Source organism: Eriocheir sinensis, chromosome 9, assembly GCF_024679095.1.
Source record: "Eriocheir sinensis breed Jianghai 21 chromosome 9, ASM2467909v1, whole genome shotgun sequence".
NCBI lineage: Eukaryota > Metazoa > Arthropoda > Malacostraca > Decapoda > Varunidae > Eriocheir > Eriocheir sinensis.
In genome coordinates this window covers 14,434,177-14,446,239 of record NC_066517.1, presented here as the reverse complement: position 1 = coordinate 14,446,239, position 12,063 = coordinate 14,434,177, and the positions used below count along the sequence as shown (strand labels likewise).

General features: G+C 47.5%; 1 protein-coding gene across 6 annotated transcripts in view; it reads left to right on the top strand.

Moving 5' to 3' along the window:
- The first annotated feature begins 6,490 nt into the window (after positions 1-6,490).
- LOC126995938 (uncharacterized) overlaps positions 6,491-12,063 on the top strand; it is an 85,382-nt gene continuing 79,809 nt past the window's right edge. Inside the window, exon 1 of one of the 6 annotated variants that reach the window (XM_050855847.1) lies at positions 6,491-6,925. In XM_050855847.1, the coding sequence (XP_050711804.1) occupies positions 6,766-6,925 (160 nt within the window). In that variant the 5' untranslated portion in view covers positions 6,491-6,765. The remainder of the gene's footprint in view (positions 6,926-12,063) is intronic. The other 5 variants (XM_050855843.1, XM_050855842.1, XM_050855845.1 and 2 more) reach the window with 5 other exon arrangements.

Genomic DNA, 12,063 nt, shown 5'->3' with positions numbered 1-12,063 from the left:
TTCAATAACGCGACAAGGGACGAGGTGTTTCTGGACTCGTAAATCGTCTTTCTAAATTTACTGCTATTATATTATCTATTTTCTGGGTACATTTCGTTTTGCTTTCACTAAAATTATCATGGTTCGAGGTAGTATTTTTTGGGTGCTTTGTTGACCATTACATTTTTTAACATTTTTTCAGCATTATATTTGATACCTTCTTTTGATCTTGTTTTTAAAAGCGGCTTCCAATCGTAAGTAGCCTGTATGTGTGTGTGTGTCTATTCCAGGCCTATCTTATCATCACTGTCTTGTTGCTACTGTTTCTCTCTTGCAAGTCATCTCCCTTTTCCTATTCATTTTATCTCGTTGTTGCTATTTATTTCTTCCATTCCTCTCCCTTTTCCTTTCCACCTGATCTCCTTTTTATCATTTCTCTCTTCTATTTCTCTCCCTTTCCCTATCCACCTTATCTTCTTTTTATTATTTCTCTCTTCTATTCCTCTCATGTCTCCTATTCACCTTATCTCCTTGTTACTACTTCTTTCTTCTATTCCTCTCCCTTTTCCTATCCATCTTATCTTCTTTTTACTATTTCTCTCTTCTATTCCTCTCATGTCTCCTATTCACCTTATCTCCTTGTTACTACTTCTTTCTTCTATTTCTCTCCCTTTCCCTATCCACCTTATCTTATTATTACCATTTCTCTCGCTATTCCTCCTCCTTTTCCTATTTACTTTATCTTATTGCTACTATTTTTCCCGCCATTCTTCCCATATCCTACCCACCTTATCTTATTGTTACCATTTCTTTCCCCATTCCTGTCCCTTTTCCCATTCACCTTATCTCATTGTTGCTATTTCTCCCGCCATTCCTCTCCCTTTCCCTATTCACCTTCCCAGGCAATAAATAAACTTCCTGAAGGCCCAAGTTTTCTGGATGAACCACGAACTCGAGGCACGCGCGGGGCTGCTGGTGGGGCGGCTTTTGGACACCATCAGCGGCTACCAAGTCTCCATGCGTCAGGTCGTGGGCGCCACCCTGCCGGCACACGTCTCAGGCGCTCACGAAGTCCTCAAGAGCATCGAAAAGGACCTGCCACAATTCTTCGAGCGGCTGAAGGAGGAAGACCCGCGGATCATTGAGGGTTTTCTGCAGGAGGAGGAGGAGTGGGGCAGCGTGGTGTTGGTGGACATAATCATGGAGGTCTTTTTTCAGGATGTGGTAGAACGTGAGCCGCCTCAGACCGTCGCACTTATCCTTCTAGCCTTCTTTCAGGACATCCAGGGCCCCAAGATGTCCCCTGCCGACGCCTACTACAGCATCATGGGCAACCTGGTCGTGACGGTCTTCAAAGCACCCGCGTTGATGGCGAAGAGGAAATGGAAGGATCGTAAAGTCGGGGCGGCCATGGTCGCCTACCAAAGCTTTCTGCAGACACTCGAGGAAATCTTGCTCCTCACGCGTAAGTCTCCTCCTTCACCGTCTCCCTCACTTCAGTCTGTCGATGGAACTGTAACTCTCTGATCCTCCTCCCTTTGTCGCCTTTTTTTTCTCTTCAAGCTTATTCTCCTCCTTCTGATCCTCCTCTTTCACACCTGTTCTTTCTCGTCTTAACTCATTCCCTGGGACGGTACTTTTGATTCGATTCTTTAAAGCCTAACGTTCTGATTCTCCTCCTTTTTTCACCTTTTTTCTCTTCAAGCTTATTCTCCTCCTTCTGATCCTCCTCTTTCAAACCTGTTCTTTCTCGTCTTAACTCATTCCTTGGGACAGTAGTTTTGATTCCATCTTTAAAGACTTACGATCTGGTCCTCAGCTTCCTTCCCGTCGTTACTTCTCCTTCTAAAAATCTTGCTTCATAATCCTCCTGCATTTCCTACTCCTCTCCCTCCTTTCTCTTTCCTCTTGCTCAACACCAACCTTGATTCCACCTTCTGAACCTAATAATTTCTGAGCCACATCCACCTCCTTCACTTCAATATGCTTCTACACTCTTCCTCCTCCTCCTCCTCCTCCTCCTCCCACCTTGTAATCTTCCATCTCCTCTATATCTTTATCTTCCCTGTTTACTTTCATTCCTCTCTGATCAGGTAACTCATGATTAACAACCTTTTTTTTTTTTTTAATTGATCCGTTGAACTTTAAGTAAATTTGTGTTTCATCCTGCCTACGTTATTTGTGTTTAAACTATACTGCACACACACACACACACACACACACACACACACACACACACACACACACACACACACGATTGAATCTAATAAGGGACAGCATCCAGATCCATTACTACTGTTGCTACCCCCCCCTCCCCCCCTCCCCCCACACTCCCCCCCACTCCCTCCTCGTTCGGTAGTATACGAATGCCTATGCTGATAAAAAATAATGCAGGAGAGTAGTGTCAATCAGGGGAATTGCCTTCATCCTGTCCCTCGGCGCTGAAAAATAGAGCTCATTATCATCTATGTAATATATATATGCCCCTTTTTTTGTATGTGTGTTTGTGTGAGAGAGTAAAGGACTGTGCAAAATTAAGCTTGAAGAGGAGAGACTGAGAGCGCGACGGTGAGGGAGAGCGCGAGTGAGCAAGAGAGAGAAAGTGAGAGTGTGAGTGTGATAGAGAGTGTGAGTGTGATAGAGAGTGTGAGTGTGATAGAGAGTGAGAGTAATTTAATTTGTTTACTTTTACAGGTACATTTGGTGAGTACCGTCCATCAACTCCCCTTCATCTACTCCCCTTCCCCTTCTACTCCCTCTCCCTATCCCTCCCTCCCCTTCCTCCCCTTTTCTCATTTTACATTCGTCTGTCTCCCAACCCCCCTCTTCCCTCCCTATCTTTCGTTCCTCACCTCCTCCTCCTCCTCCTCCTCCTCCTCCTCCTCCTCCTTCTCCTCTTCCTCCATCCCTCCCGAACCTCCCACCCAGCTCTTGTCTCTTCCCCTTTTACCTTCCATTCCTGCTATCTCCTCCTCCTCCTCCTCCTCCTCCTCCTCCTCCTCCTCCTCTAACCCGATTCCCTGCAGTGGTCTTCCTCTCCCTGATTTCCCTCCCACTTTTCGCTCTCTTCCTACCTCTTCCTCTCCTATCTCTCGCTCCCTCCCTGCTCTCCCTTCCCTCCCTCCCTCTCCTGTAAATCGTAAAGTAATCGTGCTTCAAATGAGGAACAAGTGCAGCCTTACCCCCGCCCTTTGAAGGTGAGAGAGAGAGAGAGAGAGAGAGAGAGAGAGAGAGAGAGAGAGAGAGAGAGAGAGAGAGAGAGAGAGAGAGAGAGAGAGAGAGAGAGAGAACAGTGACAGACAGACAGACAGACAGACAGACAGACAGACAGACAGACAGGTAACTAACTAACCCACCACGCAGAGAAAGATACAGACAGACAGACGGACAGACTGCAAATAGATCAGTCTCCCATATTTCCCGTTTTGCTGTTCACGTTTATTATTATTTTTATTTCTCTCTTCTTTCTCTTCCTCTTTCTCTTGCTCTCTGTTCGGTGGGTCGCTGTTCACTTATGCTGATGTTCACTGTGGTGGTGGTGGTGGTGGTGGTGGTGGTGGAGGTGGAGGTGATGGTGGTGGAGGTGGTGGAGGTGGTGGAGGTGGTGGTGGTGGTGGTGGTGGTGGTGGAGGTGGTGGTGGTGGAGGTGGTGGAGGTGATGGTGGTGGTGTGGCTTTGTTACATATTTCTCCTCTTGTTTCCTATCCCCTCCTCCTCCTCTTCCTTCTTCCCCTCCTCCTCCTCCTCCTCCTTCCCCCTCCTCTCCTCTCTTCTTCTCTTCCCTTGTTTCTCTCTCTTTCTCTCTCTCCTTCACTTATTCCTGCACCATTTTTATCTCCCTCTCCTCCTCTCTCTGTTTCCCCCTCTTTTTCCTCCCAGCCTGTATGGTCTCGCTTGCATGGTCTGGGAGGAGATAGAGGAAAGGAAGAAGGGAAGGGAGGAAGAGGTGACATGGAGGAGTGTTAAGGGAAGGGGGATAAGAGGTAGGAAGGAAAGTATGAGGAGAGAGAGAGGAAGAAGGAAAGAGAGAAAGGGAGAGAAGGGTAGAAGGAAAATTGAGATGAATAAAAGACATGTCAAGGGTGAGGGGAGAATGATGAGAGGGAGAGGGAGGAAGGGAGGGAGAGACAGAGGTTGAAAGAGACAACTTGAAAGGGAGAGAGAGAAGTAAGGAAGAATGATGGGGATAGAGAGAGGTAGGGAGGGAGGGGGCAGGGAAGGAAGGGGTAAAAGGGGGGGGAAGGTGTGTCATGGGTCTGTCCAGCAGGTATTTTCTTTTCATATGTTTTTTTTATTGGCATATGTTAGGAGTGGTACGTAACAAAGGATGATGTTGCCCATTCCCTTCCCTTCTTCTCCCTTCCCTTCCCTTCCCTTCCCTTCATTTCCCTTTCCTTCCCTTCCTTTCCCTTCCCTTCCCTTCCCTTCCTTTTCATTCATTTCCCTGCAGTGCCTTTCTTTCCCGTCTTCTCCTTATCTTTCCTTTCCCTACCCTTCCCTTCCCTTCCTTCCTTTTCATTCATTTTCCTGCCGTCCATTTCTTTCCCGTCTTTTCCTTACCTTTCCTTTCCCCACCCTTCCCTTCCCTTCCCTTCCCTTTACTTCCTTTGCCTTCCCTTCCCTTCCCTTCCCTTCCCTTTCCTTCCTTCTCCTTTCCTTCCCTTCCCTTCCCATCCCTTCCCTTTCCTTTCCTTTCCTTTCCTTTCCTTTCTTTTCCTTTCCTTTCCTTCCCTTCCCTTCCCTTCCCTTCCCTCCCCTCCCCTTCCTTCTCCTTTCCTTCCCTTCCCTTCATTTCTTTTCATATCCCTTCCCTTTCCTTCCCTCTCCTTCCCTTTCCTTTCCTTTCCTTTCCTTTCCTTTCATTCCCTTCCCTTCCCTTCCTCTCCTTTCCCTTCCCTTCCCTTCCCTTCCCTTTCTTTTCTTTCCTTTCCTTTCCTTTCCTTTCCCTCTACTTTTTTTCCTTTTAAATGCACTTCTTCTTTTCTTCGCCTACATTATGTTTTCGTAAATTGGTCTTTTTATTTTTGCTGATTCCCTTCCCTAACCTTCCCTTCCCTTCCTTTTCCATCCTTTTCATTCCCCATACTCATCTTCCTTCTCCATCCATTCCTTCCCTTCCTTGACCTTATCATTTCGTTCCCTTCCCTTGCGTTTCGTTCTATGTCCTCATTTTCCCTCTTTACCCTTCCCTTCCATTCTCCTCCCTGTCCTCATCCTTTCCTTAAATTCCTTTCATTTCCCATCCCTTTCCTTTCGTTCCCTCTCCTCCTCATCTTCCCTCTTCACCCTTCCCTTCCCTTCATATCTCCTCGCCCACCGCTTCCCCTTCACCCTTGACACGACAATGGCTTTTGTTAATTATTTTCCCCTCCAATATAGTATTGATGGCGTCTAGCGAGGAGGGAGAGAGAGGGAGGAGGGAAGGGAGGGAGGGAAGGAAGGAAAATTTAGAGGAAGTAGAGAAGGAAGCGAAGGAAGGGTGTACCTGGGGATAGGAGGGAAGAAAGGAAGGAGAGGGGAGAAGATGAGCGTATGAAGGATGGGAGGGAAGGTGAGATAAGAGATAGGGGAGAGCTTAGAGGAAGAAAGAAGAGGAAAAAGTGTGAAAGAGAAAGGAAAGGAGGAAGAAGGAAGTAAAACGAGGAATGAGGAATGAATGAATAGCAGGAAGAAGGGAAAGGAAGGAGGGATAGAAGAAGGGAAAGGGAAGGAAGTGGGGAAGAGGAACAGCAGGAAAGGGGAAGCTGAGTGGAATGAGGGTTTGGTGTGCTGGGGAGGAAGAGGAGGAGAGGGGAAAACATGTGGGAGGGATGTAGGCGGTAAGGGGAGGTGAGGGAAGGGGATGAGGGGCAAGGAGGAGGGAAGGGGAGGGATGGTGAGGAGATGGAAGGGAAAGAAAAGGGAAGGGGGAATGAGGGCAGATGAGAGGGAAGGGGAAGGGGAGAGGAGGTAAGGGAGGGTAGGACTAAAAGGGATTAGGGAAGGGAGGTAAAGGAGGACTGTAAGATAAGGGGAAACGGGAGGTGAGATGTCAGGTAAGGGGCAGAGGAGAGAGAGAAGGGAAAGGAGGGGAAGGGGAGATGTGTAGTTAGGGGCAAGTGAAAGGGGAAGGGGGATAGGTGAGGGGAAGAGGGAAGGGGAAATAAAGGAGAGGGAAAATATAAGGTAAGGGGTAAGTGGGTGAGGTGTTTTAGGTGAGGGGAAAGGGGGAGGGGAAGGCGAGGGGAGATGTAAGGTAAGGGGTAAGTGGGGGAGGTGTTTTAGGTGAGGGAGAAGGGGGAGGGGAAGGCGAGGGGAGATGTAAGGTAAGGGGTAAGTAGGGGAGGTGTTTTAGGTGAGGGGGAAGGGGGAGGGGAAGGCTAGGGGAGATGTAAGGTATGGGGTAAGTGAGGGGAGGTGTTTTAGGTGAGGAAGAAGGCGAGGGGAGATATAAGGTAAGGGCTGAGTGGGGGAGAGGAGGGGCGGGGAAGGGTTGAGGGGGGTCAGGTCGCTTCACATGTTTTCGGCAGCGGCTGTGGCGGCCCCCGTGCTCCTGGCCTTAAAGTTATGGCGGGGACGAACGCGGTGGGAAGAGCGGCGGCGGGGGGCGCGCGGGCACGGCTCGGGCACCGTCTCGTGGCTATTTTAGACCCCAAAGGCGCCCGGTGCCGACAGGACCGTCCCCGCCCCTTACTGACGCCCTGGCGCCCAGCTCATCTCGCCCTCCCCAGTCGAGAGGGACCAGAGCTTCGAGGCCGGCGTGTAGTGTCGTCCTAGAGTGGTTCTGAGACTCACCTCCCCGCCACGATGAGACTCCTAGCATGGGCGTGGCTGGTAGTGGGCGGGCTGGCGGTGCTGGCCCCCAACGCCCACGCCGCCGGCGCCAAGGCTGACGTGATCGAGGATGTTAATTCCAAGCAACTGGAAAACCTGGTGGCCGACAGTGATTACGTGGCTGTGTTCTGGTGTAAGTGTCCCGGGGTGAGAGGGTGTAGCGGCGGCCTGCGGGATGGAGTAAGTACACTGTGACCCTCTTGACTCTTTCCTGGCGTCAACTGGAGGGTTACTTGACCTTATAAGAGAACCTTGACCCTTTAGACTATTCCTTCTTTTTCACGATGTCAGCTGGAGCGTTACTTGACCGTTTAAAGCACTATGACCTTACTCCTTCGTGTAGTCAGCTGGAGGATTATTTGACCCTTTAAGAACAGTGTACCCTTTAAAAAAACTCCTCCTCCTCCTCCTCCTCCTCCTCCTCTTGCAGTGTTGGTAGAAGGCTTACTTGACCGCGACGCAGCCTAGACACGTTCCTCGGTTTCTCAGGAGACTTGGAAAAATGTCTCACTCTGCTGGAGGCCCTGAATACCCGGTGCACAGCAAAGAGACAAAGGGGAGGGAAAGAACAGGGGACGAGACCCGTGGGGAGGGAGACACGGGGACGAAGGGGGGGACAGGTTAAGAGGACATGTTGAGATGGGGAATGTGTGCTGCAGGGAACCGAAGAGAGAGGAAACGAAGGGAGGAGAAAAGAGGATGGGGACCGTGAGGAAGTGAACGGAGAGAGGAGACGAGAGGGGACACGGGGAGAATGGGGAAATGAGTACAGCAAGGAACCGAGGAGAAAATAGAAAACTCACCAAAACTAAAAGACTCAACAACGCCCATCAAGAACAAGGACCATAAGTGGGACCCGTTACAAAGGCAATCCCACGCCTACTACTGGACTGGACTGGGGAAGAGAAAAAGAGAATGAAGAATGTGAGGAATAGGGACGAAGGAAACAAGGGGGACATGGGAGGATGGGGACGAGAGGGGGGAGGCTTGGGGAGAGGAAAGCTTGAGTGGTATGTAGCAGAAGCACCGCCTTGTTAATTCTCCTAAAAAGTAGCGTTCGTTGCACCACGCGTCACAGAGAGGTGGAGGAGGTAGAGAAAATTAAGTGGGGGAGATGGGAGGGAGACTCGACCTGGCTGTTTGGGTGTGCGATATGTCAGGTGCTTGTTTTTTGTTTTCTCTCTAATTCGACCCCCAACTTGACCTCTCCTGACCCGATACGACCTTCAAGTCACCCTCGCGTTGCAGGGCACAGGTGGAACATCGCTTTTGGTTTCTTTATTTCTCTGTCTGTCTGTTTATCTATCTCTCATCATTGACCTATGTTTGTTTCCATTGTGACCTCTCTTGAACCGATTCGACCTTTAATTTATCCTTTCGTTGCAGGGTATAGGTCAAATATTGCTGTTATTTGCTTTTTATCTGTCTTTGTCTATCTGTTTATTTATCTCATATTTGATCTACTATATCTGACTCCTCTCTGACCTGACCTTCAACTTGACCTCTATTGATCCGACTCGACCTTTAATTTATCCTTTCGCTGCAGGTCATAGGTGAAACATTGCTAGTTTTCTCTCTCTATCTATCTATCTCTACCTATCTGTATCTATGTCAATCCATCTATCCATCTAACCGTCTGTATCTACTCGTATCTATCTAACCGTCTATCTATATATACCTATCTATCCATCTTTCTATCTATATATTCATTTATCTAACTATTTCCCCTTTGACCTGACCCCTGAACTCGACCCCTCCTGACCCGACCCGACCTTCCCATCATCCTCCGCGCGCTGCAGGGGAAGGCGCGGCATCAAAGCTGACTCCCTCCTGGCACTCATCGTCTCGTAATTACTCTCCGCTCAGGGCGAGGCGACGCGCGACGATTATAGCAAATTATGACGTTTTGCTTGAAAGTGAGATATTTATACCCGGGTTCCGGTTGGGTTCTTGTCCTTTGAAGGATGAAAATACGCCCTGCACTGCTGAGGACTTCTGGAGGACCCGTATCCTTTTTTTTAGATGCTTTCGCTTCTCACAGTAAATATTTTCAGAGGCCACAAAAGGGATGAGGCGAGTTCTCATCATTGTTTTTTATTCGTCCATAATGTAGAGGCCTTGCCAAACTATAACTAGGCTGTCCTATATTTCTTCCCTCTTTCTTTTATCTGTTCTGAATATGCCTAAATCGTATTCCCAGATACTTTTGGTTCTGACAGTAAGTATCTTCGTAGACCACAAGAGGGATTAGTCGGGTGCTTATCATTGTTTTTATTCAAGTCCATGTTGCAGAGGCCTTGCCAAACTATAACTAGGCTGCCCTGTATTTCTTCCCTCCTTCTTTTATCTGGTCTGAATATACTTAAATCGTGTTCCCAGATGCTTTCAGTTCTCACAGCAAGTATTTACAAAGGCCACAAAGGAGGTTAATCAGGTTATCATGAGTTTTCTGTTACATTAATGGTGCAGAAGCCTTGTTAAACTATTACTGGGGTCATCAAACTACCCATTGGTCTGCTCACAACCTATATGACAGCCTAACCAGAAACTCAGACGCTCTCGGCTCTCACAAGAATTTTCAAGGGTCACAAAGGAGATTAGTTGTGTTCTCATGAGTTTTTCTGTTACATTCATGGTGCAGAAGCCTTGTTAAACTATCACTGGGCTCATCAAAGTACCCATTGATCTACACACAACCTATATGACAGCCTAAATAGATTCTCAGACTCTCTTGGCTCTCACAACAAGTATTTTCAAGGGTCACAAAGGAAATTGGTCGGGTTCTCAACATTCTTTTCCACGTCCATATTGCAGAAGCCTTGTTAAACTATCACTGCGCTCACCAAACTACCCATGAATATACCCACAACCTCTATGAAAGCCTAACCAAATGTGAGTGAGTGCATATGATTTATTTTCATATTCATGTTACAGAAGCCTTGTTAAGCTATCACTAGGGTCATCAAACTACCCATGGACATACCCACAACCTCTATGAAAGCCTTACCAAATGTGAGTGAGTGTATCTGATTTTTTTTTCACATTCATGGTGCAGAAGCCTTGTCAAGCTATCTATCACTAGGCTCATCAAACTACCCATGGACGTACCCACAACCTCTATGAAAGCCCTATCAAATGTGGGTGTGTGAGGGTCATATTCTTAAACATTTCCCCACCCAAGCACACACATTTGACAAGGCTTTCGTAGGCGTTGTGGGCATTTCCAGTAGTAGTTTTGTGACCCAGGTGGTAGTTTGACCCTAATTCCGGACCTTGAACCTAGGAAAACACGCATTAGAACCCGACTGATCTGCTTTTTGGCCTTTGAAAATGATGTGAGGGGTGGAAGAGTCTGACAGTACCGACCTAACACCCGAAATGTTTGATAGTATGGGCCATGGGGTGGAGGAACGTGCCCCTGATCCCCCCCCCCCCCCCCCACACACACACCAGCTGGAAGTGTCTGGCAATCGCGGTGTTGGGACGGAGTGGAAATATTTCAGTCCCCGTCTCAAAAGTCGCGTCTCGCCTCCCGTTTTCTCCACTTTTTTTTTCTTTTTTTTTTTTACTTCCTCGCCGGCAATGTTTGACGCGCTGGAAGTTGCTGTACAGCGCTACCTGTTTCATTTTTGTCTCCCGGGTTTTGTGTTGTTTTTCTTTCTTATTTTTGGGGGGACGTATAAAACAAAGGTGTCACGTTGAGTTATTACTGTTGTTGTTATTATTTTGAAGCGTGTGTATCGTGTTATTTTTTCCCCGAAAGTTCTTTATTAACCTTTTTTTTTTAGTCCGGGAAAATGATGCTGTCGTATATCTTTTTTTTTCTTTTACAAATGAACAGTTCCCTCAAACCAACGCCACACGGTTATTTTTACTCATATTTTTGTTGTTGTTGTTGGTTTGGATAATTATTTTTAGCACTACATTTTCCTTTCCCTTTACCGCTGAAACAATGAGAACACCACAGAATTACACCCAGTAGAAGCAGTCGTAATAGTAGTAGTAGTAGTAGTAGTAGTAGTGGTAGTAGCGCCAGTATACCAAACTAACTAAACTATACTAAACTTAAATAACTTACTAAACAAGGATGATAAAGGAAAAGAAGATGGAGGGGAAGGAGAGTGGGAAGGTTAGAAAATATGCTGTAATAGTAGTAGTCGTAGTTGTAGTAGTAGAAGTAGTAGTAGTAGTAGTAGTCGTAGTAGTAGTAGTAACAAAAAGGGCAGCATCGTCCCTTAGCCGGCCCGAGGATATGAGAGCTCACTCCCTTCGCTGCTTCCCCTCACCGGTTATTACCACCACATCCCAGGTGACGCCCGTACTTTAATTTCCTCCTTCCCCTCCCCAGCCCCTCCCCAGCCCCTCCCCAGACCCTCCCCAGCCGCTACTCCTTGTCTCCTAGATGTGATGCTGCTTCTAATACAACCACCACCACCACCACCACTGCAACATCCTTCCCTTCCTTCTCATGCTCCTCCTCCTCTTTCCCATTTTCTTTCCTCTCCCCTTCTTAAGCATCCATGTTTAGTTCGTACATAAACACAGCTTCCACCGCTTTCCTTTTCGTCCTTTTTCTCTCTCTGCTTCCTCTCTCTTTGTGCTTCGGTCTTTCTTTTCTCTTCTTTGTACTCGTCTCCGTCTCTTTCCTTTCGTTTCCTTCATCCTCTTCCTATGCAAACACAGCTTCCTTCTCCTTCTCTTCCTCCTCTTCCTCTTCCTCCAGGTTCTTTTTCTCCATTCGCTTCCTCTGCTGCTTCATTTTTTTTTGCGTGCGTTGTTTTGTTTTCGTCTGTGCGTTCGCCTTCCTTCCTGTCATCCCGTTTCTCTTCCATGTCTCTTTCTTATTCTCCTTTTGTTCCATCTCTACGTCTTCGTTTTATTGGTTATGTGTTTGCCTTGCGTTTCCTCTCTTCCTCCTCCTCCTCCTCCTCCTCTACCTCCAACTCCTGCTTCTCCTCCTCCTCCTCCCCTCTCTCCTATCCCTACCTCCTCCTCCTCGGCAATAAAGATGGTAATAATAACTATAATCAACGTATGAAGCAGAGAGAGAGAGGAGGAGGAAGAGGAAGAGGAAGAGGAGGATAACGGCTTAGCAGAGTAACGTGGGATTAAAGAGGAAAAATACTTTGATGAGCAAGAGGAATAGTTGCCATTGTATCCGTTACTGAGATCGTAATAAGTATAATGACTTCGGTAATTGTCGGTTCTAGAATGGAAAGAAAACACAAATGGAGGAAGAAAATTACCGTAGGAGAAATGATAGATTAGAGA